A 24,870-nucleotide genomic window follows, 5' to 3' on the forward strand; every position below is an offset into this window, starting at 1 on the left:
ATTAAATACTTGAATTATTTGTTCTTATGGTTCCTCTCTCTTCTAACAATATGATTAATTTGTATAAATTTTTTTTATCCATATGGATTAACTTAGTGTTAAAAAAAATTTAACTGTTAGTTGATAGATTTATCAATATTGCTGGAAATTAAATATTTGTTGATGTAGAAAACAAATCGCAAAATCTTTTGTACTTAGTTAAGTAGGAAAATGTAACAAGTTTTATGGTTATTATAAAAATTGTAATTATCTAAAAAATATCCGTACACAAACAGGTAGAATATCTATTGATTTTTTTATATGTGTTATAATATTTGATGAATATTATTATATTATAGTAAAAGTATGTAAAGAAGTTTTTAAAAATTAGTATGATAGTTAAGTATAATTATTACATTAATTTTCTAAACTTAATATAAATGAACTTGTAAGATCATCATTAATTTTTTATTTAAATTATTCATGCTTGCACGAATTCATAGTAAAGTAAAAAAATAAACCATGCCAAGGCACATGCAAGATACTAGTTCAAATTAATGTTGTACGCGTATAGGAGTCACAAAACGATTTGGTGCACTAGCAGACGAAAGGGGACATCTAAAGTATTAGGACAAGTTTTACATCTAGCAGACGAATTCAATCGATTGTGATGTATTTGCTGATTTTCTTGAAATAAAAAATGCATAGGAAAAAAAATATTAGAGAGTTATCCTTTGCATGGAGTTCATATCGTTACTACTTTTGCTACGTGGAATACCAACTTGTCTGATGGATGTCTGCTTGAAATATGCGTTCCACATATTTTGTATGTTTATCCTAATAAATCATCTTATATTGTGCTAATATTTCAAACAGGTTTTGGAATTTTGCTGCAAGTTTATCTTCTCAAAAGATAAGTCAATCGATTTGATTTGCGTCAAAAAATGCTTTGCTGATGCCTTCAGTTGTGGAAAAAAACTCTCTGACCCAAGACGCACAAGAAACTGTTGTCTTTAAGGATAAAAATGTACCCAAAAAATAATAATAAATAAAAAGAAAATGACAATCTACTTTGGCTACATTGTTCACCCAATTTCCAGTTCTTTAGAAATAAAATAGACGTTCAACGCCCATTTTCTAATTCGATTCAGTTCTGTGACCCCTTTTTTTTAATTCTCTATTTTCTATAATTCTCAATTCTTTATTTTGCACTATTTTGTTGGGTGAGCAATTAACAGGCACGTGAAATAGTGGCTCAATGGGGGAAGAAAAAACGAGGGCTATTCCTTTTTTTTTTTTTTGGATTGCGTGATCAATTAACAGGAAACGACGTAAGCAAAACAATTCTTCATGTTCAGGCCCTTGATTTTCCTTTGTGAATAATGAACTGAAAAAAGAAACTTAAAAATACTGGTTCAATTGAATCTTAAAATTAATGCAAAACATGGACAAGAATGCTGTAGTGTCTAAAGTACAATCTTGATTTAGTACAAGACCTCTGAAACTTGAATACATATAATGTTCCAGTTCCCCAATTTTAAAACCTCTCAAGCCTGGCCAGATTCTTCAATGCTCGATTCTCAATTAATGGCTTCATGTATTTTCCGTTATGAATGTGACAAAGTCTCCATTCTGGAGCTCATTTCCAGTTGTCTCGGATTTGGTATCACTTGAAACTGGTTCTGTATCAGGGAATGGGAAACATATGGCCGTCAACAAAAACCAGAGGAAATTTGCAGCGCTCAGACCGGCAAGCACCCAATAATAGTAATTCAAGTGACTCTCATTCAAGTCATGCTGAAACCAACTCTTGTTCCCTCCTTTCTCGCTAATCTTGCCCACCAAATGAACTGATAAAACACTACCCATGATTCCCAGACCGGATAATCCAGGATTGAGGTAGACAAGGTACTTTTTCATCGATGGGGGACTTTGATCATTCAAGAATGCTGCAACACTGTTCTCATAAAATGAGTCTAGCCCACCAAGAAGAAAGAATTGCGGAACAAGCAAAAAGACAGTCATGGGGATTTTCTCGTTAGGCTTGTCAATTAAACCATCACTTCTTATCACATGTATCCTGTGAGTTTCTACAATGGCCGCAAATATGCAACATAATGCTGAGCATATTGTAGCTAATGCAATTCCGGTTGCTGGTGCATACCTTCTTCCGACTGCCACTTTCATACAGTTGTATACCCTTCTAAAACCCATCTTCGCTGCTTCATATAGCAACAGAAGGGTTGAATCAGGAAACTTCAATTTCCCAACCTTGTAATTCAGGTGGCTTGCTTGCTCTACGAAGTATGTGTTTCCCACGGAAGTAACTACAGAACAAATTATGCAGGTGATCCAAACTGGAAGCATACAGATTATGACCCGTCTTTCTTGACTTTGAGTCCTGAATCTGATAATATCCCTGTCAGAGAACCTAAGCAAAGGAAGAGAACAGCAAAAAATTCCTATGGTCAGAAGTTTCATTATCTCTTACTTGAGAACAAAGAAATATATCTGTATTTGATTTATGGAACACCCGACACTCTATTCCTTTTCAAGTGAAAGTTGAAAAGCAGGGAAGAAGGGCAAAAACTAAGACTATGATCAGGAAGAGGAAGATGAAAAAGGAAGGATGTGTGGGATGAACCCAAGTCTGCTGCCCTGGTATTCGCATGAACCCTGAATGAAAAGAAGTGTTGCCGCCAGTGTGAAAATTGCTGGAATTCCAAACCGAAGTTTCCATGGCTGTATGTATGGAAGTGCAATTAGTGCAATAACCGCGACAATGAGCACAAAGATAACGCCTGATAATCTTAGGCCCGATATGCTGCTTCCGTTTCTTTGGTTCTGTCTGTTAAAAAGCTCCAACATTGCTTCTACTGGTTGAAACTGAAGTTTTGATATATCCTCTTCAGGTTGAGGGCTTTGTTGCCTGTTGCTTGTTTTATCAACAACTTGCCCCCTTTCAAGCTGATCCAATGCAAATGCAGCTAATGAAACAATGTGCCCACTCACTCCAACAGCTGTCAATGCCAGACCTGTGTAAAAGATAGCCTTCTGTGTGTGACCAATGCAATTAGGCTGGTAATTAGCACAGGTGTGCGTTAACTTGTGCAGTGCTTGTGGCGTAGACATTGACAGAAAATCCAAGCCCTGCTCATAATTTTGGATAATCAGTTCAAGAAAGTCCAGTAAAACTGGAAGCTATACTCCTATCAAGTTAGGCCGTGAAATTGATGACTAAATGGAAGGAGGGGAGGAAGAACTGTGAATGAATTTGCCGACAGGAGAACTTACAGAGGAAAAGGCTATACTTGAGAGAAGCAGTATCCAGTAGTTATCCACTCCAAAGTCCCCAAATAAGAAAAGAATAAAAGGGACCAATTTAGTTAGGCCAGTGTATACATTCATTATTCCTGCAGCATGAGTAAACCCAACTTTCCAAACATCTGTTAAGTACTTCTGCATTATCCACGTCACGTAAGTCGCCAACAAATCAGCCCATATTAGAACTGTTAAGACAAAAAAAAAAAAAAGGAGTTAGCATTAAGTAGACAAGAATGATTGTTCAAGCAGAGGAAGTTAAGCCTTGACGACTCTGAGATGAATTAAAAGTACCCATTATTCTGACGAATGCCATTGATTTTTCGAACTTGTCGTTGAAATCCTGAGTGTGCGAAAAAAACTATCAGAACAAGGGAAATTAAGCTGACGATTAGAGCAGTTTCAGAACCATATGGTGGCCATAGCAAGCTGAAAGAAACCAGAGTTAATAGTTTGGATTGAGGTTTTTCTTTAATTACCTCCAACTGCTATGTGTGCTGCTGGTCTGCGAGGGAAAAAGAGAGACGGAGAAACTTCTCTGCAATAAGTCGTTAGGAAATTGGTTTAATTTCTTTTAAACAGATTCCTTGTTTTGTGTGAAAGTAACTAGATTTCTAATTGATTTTAGTTACTTAAAGTAGTAGTTAAGGAATTTCCTATGTGTATGAGTTTAGGAAAAGGAGTTATTTCCTATTCTAAATCAGTGTAGGAATTAGCATTGATTTCCAATTGTTATTTGGATTTTGTCCAAATAATGTTCCTTATAAATAGGTGGGTTAGCATACTACATACAAGGGCACACAAGGGGCGACATTTAGCCTTATACATGGGTGGTGAAAGAGGGTTCTTGGGAGATGAGAGATGATATGTAAGGATTGGGTTTGGGTTCAAATTGTATTCTTGTATAGAGTTTTTCTCTCATAATAAAGAACGAATTTCTCTTTATGGATTAAGTTTAATGGTGGAGTTGAATTATGTTAAATATTACGTGTCGTTTATCTTTCATACTTGTGGCTTTTTATCATTAAATTGTTGTATACTTGATATTCCAATAGTTGTTTGTTCCGCACTTGAATCGTAACAAGTGGTATCAGAGCTTGATTGTGAGACTGGGTTGTACAAGCACTTGAATCCCAACAAACTGAATGGTTGGATCAAGAGTTTGGTTGTTCAACGTTGGATCCTGGTTAACTATTGAGATCAAGTAGATTGGTGGTTGTTACCAATTGAACAATTTAATGGGTGGTATTCTTATTTCAAGAGTTTGGTAAGAAACATTGAAAGTGAAAAATGGAAAGTCAAAAAGCATGGAGATACTTGACAGTGAATCTATGCAGGTGATTTAAGAGTCAAGGAAAAGATGGAGTCCAATGTCGATTTTTGAACATAAATCGTTGGGTTGATATCTGCTTCGGAAGCTGTCTGTCCTTCAACTGTATATCTATTAGTCTCCACTAGGGGTGAGCAAACGATACAAATTCGGTAATTCGGTTAGTTGAATTCGGTTATTTGACTTATAGAAATCTAAACCGCTTTCAATTTCGAACTGATTATAACCAAATTCATTTCGCAACCGATTTCGAATTCGGAAATGGTAATGAATTCGGTCCAACCAAATTCATTTATAATAAAAAAAAAACTGATGAAATAACTCTGTTATGGTCCTGAAGGAAGTGATTGTGTAATTTTTAATTTACGAATTGGGGCTCCTAAATTATAATACATTCATTATGCTCCTCAATGATTTAAAAATTATTACTGATTTGATCCCCAAATTTATTCATAATTTAACACATTACTTGTGTTCTAATCATTTTGTGGTTTAATTGGCATTTATTTGATCACTTATACCTACAATCCTTAGTTTATGATTTAAGGAACACATAAAAAGTGATTAATTTAAATTAGAATAAATCTTAGACTATACAATGATTAGTGATAATTTATGAATTTATAATTTGCAATGATTAATAATAAGTAATATTAGTTACAAACTTACAAATTACAATGATTAGTGATAAGTTATATTAGTTACAAACTTATAATTTATTTCAAATCAAAATAAAACTTATTTACTTACATATGTTATTGTGAAAGTCAATACACTAATACATTGATTTACAATTCATATGCATTCACTTACATTGCTTAGTTGTCTTGTCTATACTTAAAATCTTAAGATTAGTGAATAGAGAATATGAATTTTTATGTTAAATATGTAATGTAAATTTAGAGCATACTAATACTTGCAAGTTATAGGTTACGCATTCAAATATTTAATAATTCAAACATGAATGATGTATCAAATTACCAATATCTAAATTCTAATTACTAATCATGTTTATTGTTTAATATTTAGTATTATACATATATGTATTAATTATTATCTAATTCTAGTCATGTTACTCATGTATAAAATAATAAGTATTATAGTTATGGTATATTGTTATGTATTACTATATATTTGTATTATTATAGTCATATAACAATTAACAAATACTAAAACATATTGTACATTATTATATATTATTATTATTATTATAAGTACATGATAATACCATGTACTAACTATTATTAATAGCATTTACCTATATAATATAATACTTTTTTTAGGGGTGTCCCGCAGGGAGTGGACCCCGCAGACTATTCCCCACCCTCAACAACTTGTTGGCAACAAGGTTCGAACCAAGGACCTAAGCCTCCATCTTCAGTAACCTCAACCACCAAACCAAACCCCTAAGGGCACCTATATAATATAATAATATATTAGTAGTATATACTAATACTAAATAGCATTTATCTATATATTATATAATTTTATAAAATAATTTGGTATTCAAATGCGGTAATGCATTTCATTTTACCGAATTTGAATGCGAAATCGGTTATTACCAAATTCATAATCTCATTACCTATTTCATACCACATTAGAATTCGGTAAATTCGGTACGTACCAAATTTGTACCAAATTATCAAATACCCAATTTCAAATTACCAAATTGAATTTGAATTCGGTTATTGATAGGTTGCAATTTTATCATTTATTTTATTATTAATTTTCCCTATTACTTGACCTGATGTGAATTAATTGTTAGATTCTACTCACTTTTCGTAATTTATATTTATTTCAGGGAGTAGAACAAAAATATCACAATAAAGGCCAATTTGATAGTTATCGGGAAAGAGTTCACATAGCAGGCAATCGAGGGCATTTTTGGAATCAGGAGATACAAGTCCTTTTTGGTAATTCGCAGAGGGCAGCATTAAAAGGAGGAACGCAGGGCTGAAGTGGGGTGTCACTTCTTCCTCTCCAGAGGAGGGAGCCGCCGCAAGCATTAGAGTAGACAGTAGATAGGAATTAGAAAAAGTGTGCAGAGGAGAGGTCGGCTGTAGCTTAGGCTTGCTTTTGATTTTTCTTTTGTAGTCCTTCCTTACTTCTTTTGGTTTTCTTCTTACGGATGTCAGGAGCCAATGTGGCTTTTGTTGACTTTTCTTCTTAGCTTTATAGTAGTTTTTCCCTTGACATGTCAACGGCAATTGAGAGATTGAATCACTTTTCTTAGTCTCTCGTTTTTCCTTATCCCTTCGGCTGAGTTGAATTCGCGCGAGCAAGAACAATGGCCGCAGCTGTTGTTCCAATTTTGCATGGATTTTTCGCACCAAGTATGAACTAATTTTCTCGCTCTAGTCAAGGGACAATGGATGCTTTGGATCGCCTAAAATTGTGAGATCGATTTAATTTTATCTTTTATTTTTATTTATTGGTATTCACATATTCCCTGGTTACAGTGCTTATGGTTATTTAATTAATTGATTGTCTTGGATCCAGATAATTAGTTGATTGGGTAATCTATTGTCAATTAGGACATTAAATCCGTAATTGTTTAATTGCTCTAAAATAGTGACAACTAGCATGATCAGGTTTGTGTCAGGGGAATACACGGGCTAATCTAAAATAACCCTGGTAGTGTGTTATTTGGTTAGAATAGGGCTCCTCTAATACGTAAGGCAATTGGGGAATTAAATTCTACGGGCGTACCTAGGATTGTTTTTCAATTAGAGCAGTGATTAACGGGCGTACCTTGATCACCGACACAGTAAGGAGGGGTTGACTGTCATCGCTTGTTTGGCAGTTATAACCTATTTATTAGTAAATAATTGGAATTGCCTTTGCTTATCGATGATCAATTAGGTGAACCATTGTTGAAGTTATTCCTTGGCTAGATCCTTAATTATCACTCATTTGATTTTAGTATTTTGTTATTTAATTTTTAGTAGTTTCTTAGATTTTAGTTGAATTTCTTTGATTGTCACCTTCTGCATAAAAACACCCCCTTTGTTACTGTGAACTTGAAAAGAAACAGTTACTCCCAGTCCCTGTGGATTCGACCCTGCTTACCACTATCTACAGAAATTATTTTTAGTTTGAGCAGGTATTTATTATTGCACAGGTTTCGACAACCTGTCAATTTTTGGCGCCGTTGCCGGGGACTGGTGCCAGATTAATTTGTCTCTTTTTGAGTTCATCTTGTTTTATTTTTTTTATTTATTTTTCTCTTATTTTTTTTATATAGTTTATGGCTTCTAACACTCCGTGTTTTGGTGATGTACTGGATTTTATTTCCGGGGAAGGCGATGAGATTTATTTTTTTCCTGAGTTGGCATATGCAGAGGCAGTAAACTCTATTAGAAAAAGAATGGCTGCTGCAACATGTAAAATTTGTTATACCAGGGATCATTCAACCAGTATGTGCCCCGAATATCAAGATAATTTGAGTGTCCCACTCAATAATTATGGAGATTTTTCACCCTGGTCTCAAACGGGGTATAACCCTAATCCATATGGGTATGATCAAGGAGGGTGGGATAACTCTAATTATAATTATCCAACGGGGCCAATGGATTTTCAACAGCAAGAGTCTCAACAACCATCGTCCCTGTCAGGTATGTCTTTTCAGGAATTGAGTGAATTATTTATTAATACATACAAATCCCAACAGGAGGCACAAATGAGGAATGAGATGCTAATTGATACTTTTGAAGATTTTTCACCCCAATATCAAATGCAGTATGACCCTTATTCAAACGGGTATGATCAAGGATGGTGGGATAATTCCAATTTTAATTATGCGACGGGGCCAAGGAATTTTCAACAGCAAGAGTCTCAGCAATCATCCTCCGTGTCAGGTATGTCTCTTGAAGAAATGATGGGATTACTAATTGCTAATACAAATCGATTTCATCAGGAGACACAAGCGAGCCTAAATCGATTTCATCAGAAGACACAAGCGAGCCTTCGTGACCTGGCGGATCAAATGCATCAATTGACATCCAGGATAGAGCGATTAGCTTCTCACCTTGAAGAATTGCCCTCACAAACCAATATCAATCTTGAAGGAGATGAGAGTGCAATTATCCGGCCAAATGACATGGAACTGCAAGAGTTTCAAGGAAACGGATTTAAAGATGCAGTTGAAAAGGAAGTTGAAGTGCAAAAAATGAGACTCCAGGATCAACTCATTCAAGTGAATGAATCCAGTGAACAATCTCCAAATGCGGTGACATCCCCTCCACTCCTTCATCACTATTCTCCTGACTTTTACTCTTCAATTCCTGTTAATGAAATTGACTTTATTATACCAGACAATTTTGAATTTCATGACAGGAATAAATTAAGAGTGGCGATGGCGAGATATCTTGAACCAATAAATGCAAGTGAGGGAGAAGTGAATGGAGAATGCAAATTATCATTGACTTGTTTGGTGCCATTTACTAGTCCAGGGAAGACCATAGCTCGTGAACTCAAGGATTACTCTATTTACGAGGGCTATCAGGACTATATAGAGGATGAAACATTAAGACGAGCCACAAGATTTTATCCTCCATGAACAAAACGTGATAATATCTAGTCAAAGACATTAAAGAAAGGCGCTCATTGGGAGGCAACCCAATTTCTTTTAGTTGTTTGTTTGATTTTATTTGTTAGTTTAAATCTGTCTTCCTTGAATTTGACTGATTTTGGGTGTTAATTTTCGTTTTTGCTGAGTTGTAGGTGACCTTCAGTCATGACGCGCCCGCGTGGTGATGTGCAGGAAGCTCACGATCAGAAACTTCTGGGAGCTCTCTTGCCCTCATGACGTGCCCGCGTCACGTTCACGGGAAAGGTAAGGATTCAAAAAAAAAAAAAAAAGGAAAAAAAAAGAGAAAAATTTCTCAACCGTAGCTAGGTTTCTCAATTTTAAAAAAAAAAAAGAATTTTTTTTTCTTCTTCCCTTTTCACCGTAGCTCAGTTTTCAAAAAAAAAAAATTTCTTTCTTTTTCTTTCTTTCTTCTTTCTTCTTTCTTTCTTCCTTCTCCCCTGCTCTCTCTCTGTTGTCCGAATCCCTTTTGCTCGCCGCCCACTCGCGCCGCCCACCTCACTCACGCCGCCACCTCGCATCTCGCACGAAGGACCAGCCAGCCATCCACTTCTCACCTCGCCGCCCGCCGCTGTTGAAGCTCCATCGCCGCCGCCGCTGCCCATCTTCCTTCCACACGCAGCTCCTTCCTCGCGCAGCCACAATCCCACAGGCGCGCGGCAGTAGCCTCTGTCCCACCGCCCAAGCGCGACGCACGCCGCCCACTTGCCCGCGTGACCACCGCTGCCTTCCACCACCACCTGGCGCGGGCTCTCCCTTTCTTCTCTAGCCCGTCCGCCGCCAGCAGCCACGGCCGATGCCCGCCTCTGCTGCCCACGTAGCCGCTCGCCCCTGCTCCATCCTTGACCACAGCCACACGCCTCACTTGCGCGCCTGAAGCCACCCGCCACTGTCACCTTCAGTTTGGTTGTCATCTACGGTGGAGGTAATTTGGAACTTGCCCCCCATCTCTTAATAACTAATTGGTACTGTCAGGGTTGTTCCATAGTTAGCATTGTTGATGGTTGGAATTTATTTTCTCAATTGGTGATCTCCGCCAGTGGTACTGGTCGGACTATTGTTGATTGGAACTGCTATTTCTTTTGGGTTGGGTTAAATTGTGCAATTCATTGGCCAACTGGAGCCATTTGTTGGGACTTTGGGTGAGCTGATTGCTGTGACTGTTTGTTAACTTTGGAGGACACTTTGGACCTCATGTTGCTTGTGGACATTGGTTGACTAGTTGTGAATTGCTGGGCATTATTTTGCTTGAATTGTTGGATAACTCACTGAGGTTTCTTTTGGGATTTTGGTTGAGTTATTTCTGATATTGCTTGCGAATTAGAGGGGCTGGCCGCATGAATTACTTGCTAAAATTCTTTTGTTTGTTATTAATTGGGTTACTACTGGGAGATTTTTGCTTTGTTGTTTGCTGAGTTTCTTTTGCCAGTTGCTTCTGCTGGTTTCTATACTTGTTGGATCTTCTGTTACTTTGAACTGACTGTTGGGACTTTGGGTGAGCTGAAATACCGCACTTGTTTGTTAAATTGGGAGGTTTCTATGCCATTTACATTGCTTATTCCAATTGGGTGCATCTGATTGAATTGCTGGGGTTGCTAATTGCACTGTTTTGGGTTGTTTTGCTGCCTTGGTTGTTGACTGGATTTAAGTTAACAATTTGAAGAATACTCTGCCCCTTTGTTTCACTTGGTTGACGTTTTGGGTGGCCCGAGGGCACTTGAATCTACTCGTTGACATACGTCCAATTTAAGTGATTAGTCGGTGCCAAGATGGCTGCTGACTTAGGTTGCTATTTGGGTGACTGTTTGATTGAGAGCTGAGTATTTTTATTGATTTGTTACTGTCTAATTTCTGCATTGCTATTGCTGATTTTGAGTTCAAACGGCAACTGGCCAACTGGAGCCATTTGTTGAGATTTTGGGTGGATAGAGTTTTGCATTTGCTGGTTGAATTGAGTTAGATGTCTCAGCACTTGGGTGCATATTTCCGTCACATCGGTTTTCCTCCACCGTTCCCGCCTATCCCTTCACCACTCAAGAGGGAAGTTTCATTGTTCTCTTCACTCTAATTACTTTATTACCTCCATTGAGGACAATGTAGGATTTAGGTGTGGGGGGGGAGCAGTTATGGTGTTAGTTTTTTTAGTTCTTAGTTTTCAGATATTTTTCTTTTATTTTTAGTCTGTTATTTGTCTAGTTTTCGTTTACTTTTTGTCATTTATCTATCTAGCTCTCCTATGACTGCCAAGTTTGATGTTGGATTATTGCCTCTATTTCTATTTTTGCCAAGTTTTAATAATAAAAGGATATCCAGTTCACGTGGTTGAATCCAAAAACATATTTTTGGTGAATATCGATGATTGTTTTACTCTTATAATTTTTGGTTAACTTTCCTAGGCATAGGGAATGATTATTGGCATTTTCATGTGAATTGGTCCGGTTATTAACCTTAGTTCTCCATATTTAAAAATGAGACTAGCAGCTGCAAAGTTCCTTTTGATTTTTGTGTTATTTTGAATTTTTGGTATTATTTGGCTGTGAATAAGAGTTGACTGTACTCCGCTAGTATTTACTACCGAGTAACCGGGGATTTTCACCAAAAGTGTTGATTCTCGCGTCAAAAGGTAGTAATTGCTATGAGTACGTGGTCATCATGTGGCTATAGAAGCTGAGTAACCGGGCTCTTTCATCTGGCCAATGTTGGAGTTCGCGTCAAAAGGCTCAAATGGCTAGCGACTAAGTCTTTTGTTACTAATGAAAAAAAAGAGAATAAAAAAAAAGAGAGAAAAGTAGAAAAAATGTGAAAAAAAAGTGAAGGTTGTATTAGTGTGTAATAAAAGTCAGCTTGCCGAATTATGGATTTAATGTTGAGATTTTGGTTAATAGTTGGACCATTTGCTGATAAATGTTATGCGTTATTCCTTCTTCTTAGATTAGTTAACATGAAATTAGAGGATCTTGTGGTTTAGAAGCTAACCGGAGTGATGTTTCTTGGACTTGACTATTGATGCTTGATTATTATTTTTCTTGGTACCTTGGCAATTTGTTGGATAGAGCAATGACCATTATCAAATTTTGGTGTCTGTGTACTTTTCTTATGCTTGAGGACAAGCATGGTTTAGGTGTGGGGGAAATTGATAGGTTGCAATTTTATCATTTATTTTATTATTAATTTTCCCTATTACTTGACCTGATGTGAATTAATTGTTAGATTCTACTCACTTTTCGTAATTTATATTTATTTCAGGGAGTAGAACAAAAATATCACAATAAAGGCCAATTTGATAGTTATCGGGAAAGAGTTCACATAGCAGGCAATCGAGGGCATTTTTGGAATCAGGAGATACAAGTCCTTTTTGGTAATTCGCAGAGGGCAGCATTAAAAGGAGGAACGCAAGGCTGAAGTGGGGTGTCACTTCTTCCTCTCCAGAGGAGGGAGCCGCCGCAAGCATTAGAGTAGACAGTAGATAGGAATTAGAAAAAGTGTGCAGAGGAGAGGTCGGCTGTAGCTTAGGCTTGCTTTTGATTTTTCTTTTGTAGTCCTTCCTTACTTCTTTTGGTTTTCTTCTTACGGATGTCAGGAGCCAATATGGCTTTTGTTGACTTTTCTTCTTAGCTTTATAGTAGTTTTTCCCTTGACATGTCAACGGCAATTGAGAGATTGAATCACTTTTCTTAGTCTCTCGTTTTTCCTTATCCCTTCGGCTGAGTTGAATTCGCGCGAGCAAGAACAATGGCCGCAGCTGTTGTTCCAATTTTGCATGGATTTTTCGCACCAAGTATGAACTAATTTTCTCGCTCTAGTCAAAGGACAATGGATGCTTTGGATCGCCTAAAATTGTGAGATCGATTTAATTTTATCTTTTACTTTTATTTATTGGTATTCACATATTCCCTGGTTACAGTGCTTATGGTTATTTAATTAATTGATTGTCTTGGATCCAGATAATTAGTTGATTGGGTAATCTATTGTCAATTAGGACATTAAATCCGTAATTGTTTAATTGCTCTAAAATAGTGACAACTAGCATGATCAGGTTTGTGTCAGGGGAATACGCGGGCTAATCTAAAATAACCCTGGTAGTGTGTTATTTGGTTAGAATAGGGCTCCTCTAATACGTAAGGCAATTGGGGAATTAAATTCTACGGGCGTACCTAGGATTGTTTTTCAATTAGAGCAGTGATTAACGGGCGTACCTTGATCACCGACACAGTAAGGAGAGGTTGACTGTCATCGCTTGTTTGGCAGTTATAACCTATTTATTAGTAAATAATTGGAATTGCCTTTGCTTATCGATGATCAATTAGGTGAACCATTGTTGAAGTTATTCCTTGGCTAGATCCTTAATTATCACTCATTTGATTTTAGTATTTTGTTATTTAATTTTTAGTAGTTTCTTAGATTTTAGTTGAATTTCTTTGATTGTCACCTTCTGCATAAAAACACCCCCTTTGTTACTGTGAACTTGAAAAGAAACAGTTACTCCCAGTCCCTGTGGACCACTATCTACAGAAATTATTTTTAGTTTGAGCAGGTATTTATTATTGCACAGGCTTCGACAACCTGTCAGTTATGAATTCAGTATGTATCGAATTTGCTCACCCCTAGTCTCTACTGTCTTATTGCAGCTTTGCTCGTGACTATCTTGACTCTGTGGCCTCATCTACAGCTGCTCTTCCGCACCTTCTTTCCTTCAAAGCCCATCCTTCTATTGTTTCAAATGAGACAACATCGTAGCTTTGGATAATTTTATATGTGCTCACAGTTCACAAATTTGATACATTGAAATTTGAGACCACCAACTGTGTGGCTGCAAATTTGAACTTTTATTGGGGTGGTCCAGTTTGCTTAGTAAAGAGAAAGTTCGCCTCTCGCGATTTACAATCCATCTATTTGTCTATTATCAGCTAGGAAAAATAGCTTGTCTCGTCCTTTACATTTTGGTGAAAAATTAATTTTATCATTTACTTTTAATATATAGTAAATTAGTCCCTCATATTTTAAAGTGAACCAAGTTAGTCTCAAAATAACCTGATATAGTCATATGGATCTTACACTTAATCAACATAAAAAGAAAATAAATTTAAAATTATAACATAAATTACAATCCATTTTCTCTAAAAAAAAATTAAATTTTTTTAAGAAAATGACATTAAGCTAACGTAGAAAGGGAAAAATTAAAATTCATATCATAAAAGAAACCCCCAAGTTACAAAGTTTTATAACTCAAAAATTTTTAACTTTCTTATAGAGAATGGTTTGTTTTAGATGTTATAATTTTTAATTTTTCTCTTTTTTAGAGAGAATAGTTTGTTTTAGATGTTATAATTTTAATTTCTTAAGAGATAATTGTTTATTTTTGATGTTACAATTTTTAATTTTTCTCTTTTTATGTTGACTTAATAAAATTTCCTAACGAAGTTTTAATATTTAATTTTTTAAAAGAAAAGGGTTCTTTTGTTATAATTTTAAATTTATTTCATTTTTTATATTGACTTAATCACATGTGCATATCAAGTATAGTTAGATTTGGAAGAAATTAAAGTGACTGTTTCAATTTCACCCCTAAAATCTATATCAAGTTGTCATTTTGGGACTAACTTGCTTCATTTTTAAATATGAGAAACTAATTTGATTCGTTTTAAAAGTGGAGGACAAAAAACATTTTTTCCAAGATGTGATGATTGAAATTCATCAGACCATCATATTGACTTGGAAGAAAATAAGATTCGGTAAAAGAAGGCAAAAGGTTAATTGATGATTGAAGTTCACTATATTATTGACTGAAGAGGGGGGAAAAAAAAGAAAAAATGGTTACGGAAATGAAGACAAAGCTGAAAACTGAAAAGAGCCCCAATATGCACTGGAATATGAGGTGCGATTTGGGAAGAAGGGGTTTTTGTCAATGGTGTAGACAATATGTGTTTCCTTTTTTACCCACAAATAAAGAGCAAGATTATACCACTCTCTCCACCCAAAAAAAAGAAAAGAAAAGAGAAACCACATACACAAACACTCAATTTTATTTTATTTTATTTTTACAGTCCTAATGAAAGTTTTAATAACTGCCAATAGCTTACTATCTTCGTAAAAGCTTAGTATCTTCTGAAAAAAAGGAAAAAAAAAACTCTCATTATAGGCCTAATAAAACCCTCCAATACTTGCCAATTGCCATTGCTTTTTTCTTTTTTTTTTTTTGTGTTAAAGGTTTTCTTCCCACTACAGCGAGTGGTTCTTGGATGAACCCATTTTGTAGGAGGCAAAAGGCTTGGGGCCTTGGGCCAAGATAGGACTCGTACAAGGACTTAATGGGCAACACTTCTGTAGGTGATTGGAGTAATGTCCTTTCCGCTTTAGTATTATACTAGTCTGGGGGCCTGTGCTACGCGCAGGACAGTCATATGTAACCCGTGTTAATTAGTTTGTTTGGATAGAAGCTTATTTGAATAATTTATTTGAGATAATTATTGTAATATTTTTTGTAATGTGATGTATGTGAAATAAAAAATGATTGAAAAAATAAAAATGTGATTAAAATTTGTGAAATAAATTATTTTATTTCAAAACTATGCAATCCAAACACACTCACTAGTGGTTTGTCTAGTAATATTTTGTAAAGTTTGTTTTGTAAATATTGATGTAGGAAATAATTTTATAGTATGTAAAATAATTGTGAGCTAGTTATTTTTTATTAAATGAGGATTATTGGAAAGGATTGTTGGTAGGTTATTGTATAAAATGTAGTTTAGTGTTGAATAAAATATAGCATATATGTGCTGAAATAGTAGAATATGAGAATAGTATTGAACGGTAAAAGTGTAATCTTTAAAGTTATTATTTTACATTGCAGGAACTTCTACAAGTTTGACATCCAATATCTGCATTCGATATTCGTTCATAATTATGAGAATATAGTCTGGACTAATAATATGATATTGTAGCATTTTTTTCCAACTTTGATGTTCCGACATCTGTGTTGGTAAGAAAAGATGAATATGCTGTTTTTGTTTGGCAATACATGAGCAGCATCGTCGTGTTAGAGTTCCTGCAAAATAAAATAGATGATTAAAGTAAACTTGTATGATTTTTTCTTTTTTTTTTTTGGGATGTCACAATCCAAAAACTTGTGTTGTTTGAAAGGATAATCAGCATTTAATGCTAGAGAAAAAGCAACACTATCAATGGGAAATAAAAAAAGGCAAACTCAAAATGAGAATTTTCCAATGAAGAAGAGGCTGCTTTGAAAGAAGCATAGAAACAAAAAGTGACCCGTCCGTGTGGTCCACAAAAGAGAACAATAAGTCAACAAAATTTAGGGCCAAAAAAACAACAAAATTACAATGCAAGCAAGTAAATATAATATACATGTTGAATGAAGGGAAAGATAAATGGCATAACTGGAAAATAAGGCAACAACTAAGGCTAAACTAATACACATGAACAGCTAAGGTGGCCCATCTCTGCGGCAACAATGACGCAAAATAAAGAGGAACAAAGAACAAATAAAATTACAAAGGAACCAACCAACTATAGCATGCATCTTCCGGCGTCCTGAGTAAGGGAGAAACAGCAAATGGCATTACCGAAAAATAAGGAACTAACTAAGGCTAATGCTAATCACATGAGGAACTATCAGCTGGAACCGATGCAAATGGACCGCAATAGCCCAAAAATATCAATAAATACCGAAATAACCAACGGATACCCTTTTACTGTTCATTCAGCCAACTCTCAGGGGGTGCTTGTTTCATGCTCTGGAATTGGAATTGGAGATGGAATAATATACAAAAAATCAGTATGGGTTTTGAACCCTGGTATCATTCCACAGACCGATGCTTGGTACAAGCATAGTTGGAATGACATCAAAATTAATTTTTCTTTTTTTTTTTAATTATTGTTCTCATCTCTCACAGCTTTATACGAAACCTGCTTAGATTCCTCATCCACCTCAGACATCTTCCTCCCAACAAACCTCTTCACAGAGAAAAACTTGTTTTCAAGATTCACCACAGCCTGCCTTTTTGCAATCTGCCCAACCAATCTGTGGCGACCCCACTTTCCCCTGAGGCGAACCAAAGGGTTGGCGGGCCGTCTGCCCAACTCTCGCCAGGACTCACGCGAGCACTCTAACCCGAAACCTTTCGAAGAATAAACTAATCTATTACAAAACAATTTTCCCCGAAGAGAATCATACCTAATGCCACATTAACTTCAGAGATAGCTATGATAAAAATGACCAGTCGAGGCCTTTAAACGTCCTACGTGCTACTTACCAAAGTACAAGGTCATAACAAACCGGATAGATAAAATGCATAAATTCATAACATAACTTACACGCCAAGTAATCGACTTAGGGTTTACACATTTTCCAGCTTCAAGTGACAATCCAAAAAGGAAAATACATTATTCAATAACACGTTACAGCTCACGGAATAAGTTATAGTATTCAAATACAGCCCAAAAGAAAACATAATTAAGCCTCCAGCTTTCAGTTTCCAAAACCTGTTAAGGAAAACAATAAACGTGGGGTGAGCTAAAGCTCAGTGGTGCCCCAAAACATGCAATCACATAAATCAAACAACGAATAACAATTTAAACAAATTTAATCAATTAGGAAAGCGTATAACAGCACAAGGGAGGATACAGGGGCTCTCAGGAGCCATTTTCCACGCTTGATCAGATACCATCGTAGTTGACCCTCCGTCAACTTTCACTACTTATAGACCATGTAGATCCACTTATTTTAATCCTAACCCGTCACCGTTCATACCTCTGCTTCGGGCCCGAACTTCATCTACCGACGCAGTATACTCGAGATATACCCGTAATAAATTAGTCGAGGGATTCACCCAACGACGTTATGGTAGTTGGATTCACGAGTCGAGGGATTCACCCAACGACGCAACTACATATAGATTCACGGATTCATTAGTTATGGTAGTTGGATTCACGAGTCGAGGGATTCACCCAACGACGCAACTACATATAGATTCACGGATTCATTAGAAAATGTTTCACACACGTCACCACTCGAACGGCTAGTGCGATAAAGTACACACTGCTCACTTCGATGGATCAAAAACTAGTTTTGCACGTATCACATTTCGAGTCAAGAAAGCACCTTAATCAAGTAGAAATAGAACAAGCAGGGACACTCACCACGAGTGAAGTTCAGATATTGGATTGAGGATCGAGTTCCGCGTCCTCGTAAAATCCTAGAATATCAGAATTTAAGCCATAAGTTTTCTATTGGAACTTTTGGCTTGTACATGTAGAGTTTTCTAGCATGATGCTAGTTTACTTTTTCTCAAAATATTTTACTTGGAATCGAGCTTATGAGAACCGTACAATATTTCTTATACCATTCCTGGAATACTTTTCTTCGAAGAAAATACTATTATTATTTTCTTAAAATAAGTCGGCAAGATATTTAATATCAGGGCTAAAAAAAATATACCTTGGAAAAAAAATTCATTGGAGTGGTTGTGCCTACAAAAATCTTTGCTAAGGCTTTAGGGTAAGGTTTATTGAAAAATGTTGCTAAAATAAGGTTTTTCTTGCCAAGCAAGTTTCTACGTTTAAAACTAAAGTGATCGAGTTTCACCTTTTAAATTTTCCTTAGTTCCGACTAGCCTTAAACGATTTATAAAGAAGGAAGGAATTTGGAACAAAACTAAGGTTTTGAGTCTGGGAGAATCATTTTCCCAAATTGATAAGGTTAGTCTAACTTAAGGAATAAAAGTCATGTTGCCCAAGTTTCTAAGGCAAAAATAGTAGACACTATGTTTAGCAATACGATGCTAAATCTGTACCGTTCGAGACTTAAAGCAAAATATTTTTCATTTACTTAGTCAAGCGTTTACTTGGAGTCACAAGGTCGGTACAACTTCTCACATTTTCGATTCCAATCCAAAATCACATTTCCTCAATATTGCACAATTAGAATTTAAACTGTAATAACATTAGAGCTCGTCAATTCTTAGCCCTGTGTTCCAACAAGTTTATATCTAAGCATAAGCAGGAAAATTTGCCAAGGCTTCGTCAATACTTAGCACTTGGTAATCAGTACTTATATCAACTCACAGTTTCACAAAATAGTAGCACAGATTTCTAAGAATTTCAGCAATTCAGTCATCTATTCAAGTGGGAATTCATAGAGCCCACTATCAACAGTTTTCCAATAGATCGACCAATAGTTCAAAGGTGGGAATTCATAGAGCCCACTATCAACAATTCTAACACATTGTTTTCTCAAGGAAAAATAAATTCCAACAATTCACTTCCAATATCACAACAGGATCGGTCACAGACATTAACATCAACATTTTCCATTATGAATTCAAAGAAAACTTCACAATCAAGCTGGGAATTTTAAACTCAAACTTTGGCAATCACAAGGAAAATTTCCAGCATTGGTATGCCCATATCTTTGGTTAGACCATCCCATATATTAAATATCACATTGCTACCCAACTTGTATCTCTTAAAATTTGCATCTCGCATGCAGTTTTGACCCATTATGATCAAGGGAAATAAAATAAAATTCCAGAAACTGATTACAATTTCCAAAGACAACTGAAATTCTGGTTGGTACCACTCGGATATCAACAAAATTTCCAACAGCTAACGGTTTACAAAAATCCAAGCTTTCCTTAGTTTAAACATGGTGTTAGGGACTCAAATTCAGTAATCAAACACTTAGCTGGCTATTAAAATTTTCCCTTTTTCAAAAATCAGATTCATTCCACAATTAAAAGCATCCAGAAAATTCAGAACTTTTATCCATCAGCCACGGATGAACATGCATGAAGAAATGTTCTGTAATCATTTTATTTTTCTGGCTAAACCATGCTTTAAAACTCTCAGCTTCCTCATGCAATCTCTTAGCAAAACAATGCACATTTCCAGATCAGGAGTTGAAATTGTACCATGATTACAAACCCCAAAATTTCCAGGTTTAAATCTCACGGCTCTTTCTCAAAATTTCTGGCAATAACAATGGTTCTAAAACAGGATTTTCTTTGGTTAAACTAGAATTTTTGGTACTCTATTAGGACATGCAAACACGTAGCTAGCTAGTAAAGGTTTCCAAATCCAATCCAGATTCAAACTACAATTGTACTCATCTAACCCAAATCCAGAAATTATATCAACTAGTGAAATCCGGAAACACTTCAATATTTTCAGCTCAATCATTTGGTTAGCTAAATTTTCCAGCAACCATTTATCTTGTATAAAATTCTTCCTTGGCTTAATCAGGGATTTAAATACTCAAATTCGGCATACGGATACTTAATTAACTGAGTAACATTTCCATTTCAAAAATTAGGTTTGAACCATAACCCAAATCATCAAATTTCCAAGAAAGTCTCCAGATAGCCTCGGTTTGAGCTGCACAAAATCTGGTTGCATCTTATTTTTATTTTCAGTTCTAACTCAACTAATTATGTGCATGCCAAGCTAAAATTTCTCGTTACTTACTAGTTAATCAAAGTTAGAGGCTCCAAAACAGAAAACTATACCAAATGAAGCTACATTAACAAGACAATCTCTCGGCAGCAACTTTTCAGCAAAGCAGAATTTTCTAAGCTCCTTAGTTCATCATCCGATATTTCTTCAGTTAAAGCCTTTTATTTTGCCCTTAAAGTCTCACATGCACAATTGCTGAGTTAATTAGCTAACATCCAGACCAGAAAATCAGCTCGGCAACAGCAAAACACATTCATAAATCCAGAACTAGGTGAGACTACACTCGGATGAGTTTGCATGTGAAAAGTTCTATTTCATTTTTATTTCCAAAGTAATCCAGGCTAATTAAATTCATGCATGACCCTAATCACAATAATCATCCAAGTTCCAGTTAATTAATCACCATTTCAGGCTCAAATCACTTCAGAAAAACACATTAAAGCTGCCCTTCCAATCATCTTCTCGGCTAAGACATTTTCCTCTTAAAACAGAATTTTCTTAAGCTTTACCATTATCATCCGAAAGCACAATCAACATGCATGGTCTTAATCATCCAGTTTTCATTCAGCTAAGTACACTTGGGTGCTCAGATTGTCCCAGAAAAACAGAAATAAAGCTGCACTATCAGCTCAGCTCCTCGGCAGAACCATCTAGCCGAAACAGAATTTTCCACAGCTTTGATTTCAACATCCGATGGCACAAATTAACACATGCAAGACCACGGCTAGCTTAATCTACCTCTGATATGGCTTCATTCACTAGCAATTAACTTATTTAGTTCAGAAATTACCTCAGCTAATAGCTAAACCCTCACACGAATTTTCCAGAAATGTCTTCCCTCACTCTCGGCCAAGTTCAGACGTGGTCCTGGTTTGAGTTGCGGCTGGAATTGGGTTGCGGATGAAGGTGAGATGGTGTAGCTTCCTGCAGATTCTCCTTCCTGGCTTTGCTCTACTCACGGCAGGACCAAAAATTTCCAGCAGCTCTCTCACTCTCTCGGATGCTCTCGGACAAGGCAGGGAACAAATGAGGTTTTGTTGTGAATCAAGAATGAAAGAGTAGAGTGGTTGGTATCGTGGTATTTGGAGTGCAATGGATTGCGGGTTTGGCTTGTGCAGAGAAAGAGCCGGCTGAAATGGTTGTGAGATGTAGTGTGAATCTGATCAAGTGGTTTTGTGGTGCCGCGGTTTACGAAAGGTTTGCATATCGAATTGGTTAAAATGTAATTGGTCGAAGTTGCGGTGATGGAAATTTTGTCATAGGGGTCGTTTGGTTTCGCATGGAATTGTAAGGGTCTTTTAGTCTTTTCACTTTGTTTCCTAATCTCAACTTAAATTTCTAAGATTTATCCTCAAGAGTGATTTGAACGCCTAATAATATGCTAATCTTGCAAGGCTTTAATTATCGAATTTTTCACACCTTAATTATGTTTAGTATACTAGTATCATGTTTATCTAAAATTTATAGGCTTTGTCTTATAGTGAACATTCTTATTAGTATTTAACGTTATTCACTAATTTAGACTTAGTTATAGGAATTCAAGAAATTTTATATAATTACTCTACTCAGGTAACATTAATTTTCAACATTAAGAAAACTAAGTATTTTAGTATTTTTATTTTAAGGCGATAAATTAATCTAACTTAAGAAATATTAATTTAATATAGCAAAACCGGATAATTCAATATTGGCACAATTATATTATTTATTACTTAAAAATTATCTCTACACTTTTATTTCAAAACAATTAATTACCATTCTAGAATTCGAAGAAATTAATGATTAGATCAATGAAATAGCTTACCATCGAAATATGAAGTGAATGTAACAAAACCAAGAAGTTTAGTAGTTTAGCACAATTCTTTTATTTTGCACTTAACGTTTAATTCTACATACTTATTTGAAAACAATTGGACTTAGTGCTAAAATTTATTAAAGAATTAAAATGCAAATAAAATATGCACTGATATTTATATGTCTATTTTCAGGGTTCTCACACAATCTATCCCCGTTTTTGGTATAGGCCACCACAGAAGGCATCGTTCTTTCCCCTTCAGCATTAGTAACTATAGTAGGCTTCCCTCCTTCCATGGCAGCCACTGCTGAATTCGTTGTCCCCAAATCAATCCCAACAACCTTTTCATTCACTACACTCAAAGACCTGTAGAATTGAGGTTTATAAAAATGGAGTTTTATAATGCAAAAATGGGTTCTGAAATTGGGTTGCTGCTGCTACTGATGAAGACGCCATTTTTATCAACTTTCAGGCTGATTTTTGGGCCAAAAGATAAACTTTATTGGTGAATAATTTGAGCAAAATCGAGGGAACAGATTGGTTCTTAATTTTTTTAATTTTTCTCTTCACAGAGAGAAGAGAACATAAGAGATCGATTGTGATGGGGAGGACGATTTGATGGCGAGAGAGGAGAGGAAAGGGTCTACTGGAGAAGAGAGGAAATGTTTTATCTTTTATTTATACTGTTGGAAATGAAACGGAGGATTTGAGTGATTCCTCCCAATTTACTCAGGAATCATGAATCCCCAAAATTTTAGGTATGATTCCAATATTTTAATTCCCATTACAGTACACCAGGCACCAAGTATTGGAATCATCGTCATTCCCCATACCAAAACCCTAACACTGAATCTGAATTCTGAATTCTAAAATAAATTAATTTGCTGAATTTTAAGCACTGAAAAGAGATATATGAATGTCTGAATCTTAATGCTGAATCTATTTATACTGTTTGATAAATATTCATTACTTAATACTTAATAAGCTAAATTGTACAATTTTGCCCTTCTATCTTTTAATCCAAAAAGGAAATAGAACCTATGATTTAATTAGCTTAAAATTGTTAGGTATGAAAAAGACAATATTTATTTTTAAATCAAATTAATATAAAAGAAGAAATATATTATGCAAAACATTACAATCCAATAATTCATATAACATATAAATTCGACCTAAAAAATTTAGAAATGATTGTTTGAATAGAGAATATCAGATTGTTTTGTTTAATTAGATAAGGATTTTGAATAGAGAATATTCGGTTGTTTAATTAGATAAGAATTTTGAATGTAATTAACAAACAGGGATAGATTTGGCAGATAAGATAAAGTAGTTGAAGTAAATCTCTTGATTCTTATCAAATTAAGCATTCAGTTACGATTCTTGTGCTGAAAAAAATACATACAAATTCAGCACCACTTAATAAGTTCAGCAGGTGAATCTTTATTTATTAAACACCCAAAACCTCTTAATGTCTGAATGAATTCAGTTTCAGCACTTTTTTATGTTATCAAACAGGCACTTAGATTACATTAGATTTAGAGAATTGTTAACGGCACTCTATTTTTTTTTGTTTGTGACATTTCCATTATTATTTTTAACATATGATATTTATTTATTAGACTATATGATAAAGTAAAAGATGGGAATGCGATTAACAAATAGTGAAGTGTGTTAATATTTTCCTTGTATTTAACGGATAACTGGAGTTTAATACATTAAACTTTGTCGTGCTTTATGAGTAGTCACCTTTAAATGTAGAAAAAAAGGTATTGTTCTTTAGTACACTTAGTGATGATTAGAAAGATAAAAACTTAGTGCTAATATGTATTTTTAGTGATATTGTACATAAAAGCGTGTTACGACAAATTCTTACTATGGTTAATTAAAATTTTAGTTTCATGGACACATACCCACATTACTTTACTTCAATCAAAATTACATAATCATCAATCATCACGATCAACGTACTTTCAAATACAATTTGCAAGAGAAATTTTTTCCCCATAAATTTCTTAATAAATTGTGTCAAGGGCAAAATTTTTGAATTTAACGGAAGATATTTCTTTCTTGTTATATGAGATAAATGTACTTGATAAATTTCTTTTTTTATATTATTGAAAGGATTTGTCACATTTGAGATCAAGTGAAGGTGTGTATTTTATATGTGTTTAACTTAGCCAAAGAGTCTCTCTCTTGAGTAATTTAGTACAGTTAATTTGTTCAAAAGGACATCATATTTATATTATGGAGTTATATATAACATGTTGCGAAAAGAAAAGAAAAGGTTGGCTAGTAACATCTTGAAAACATAGAATGTAAAAGAAAAGGCCATAAATAAAATACTTTGTTTTGTTGTGAAACTATATCTAATCTCTGTTAGCATTCATC

The 24,870-nt window shown here is 35.2% G+C and overlaps 1 protein-coding gene and 1 long non-coding RNA gene across 2 annotated transcripts; both read right to left on the minus strand.

The window, feature by feature from the left end:
- Positions 1-1,442: 1,442 nt before the first annotated feature.
- Positions 1,443-3,449, minus strand: LOC113736836 (protein NRT1/ PTR FAMILY 5.5-like). Its single transcript, XM_027264040.2, has 3 exons — positions 3,274-3,449; positions 2,624-3,129; positions 1,443-2,410 (listed from the first exon to the last, which is right to left on the minus strand). The coding sequence occupies exons 1-3, from the start codon at positions 3,442-3,444 to the stop codon at positions 1,573-1,575; spliced, it is 1,515 nt and encodes a 504-aa protein (XP_027119841.2). The 5' UTR covers positions 3,445-3,449; the 3' UTR covers positions 1,443-1,572.
- Positions 3,450-17,506: 14,057 nt separating this feature from the next.
- On the minus strand, positions 17,507-21,877 carry LOC113691127 (uncharacterized). Its single transcript, XR_003448580.2, has 3 exons — positions 21,478-21,877; positions 18,378-18,433; positions 17,507-17,720 (listed from the first exon to the last, which is right to left on the minus strand). It is a non-coding gene; the product is annotated as an uncharacterized lncRNA (long non-coding RNA).
- Positions 21,878-24,870: the final 2,993 nt, after the last annotated feature.

This window comes from Coffea arabica, chromosome 1c (assembly GCF_036785885.1).
Source record: "Coffea arabica cultivar ET-39 chromosome 1c, Coffea Arabica ET-39 HiFi, whole genome shotgun sequence".
Lineage (NCBI taxonomy): Eukaryota > Viridiplantae > Streptophyta > Magnoliopsida > Gentianales > Rubiaceae > Coffea > Coffea arabica.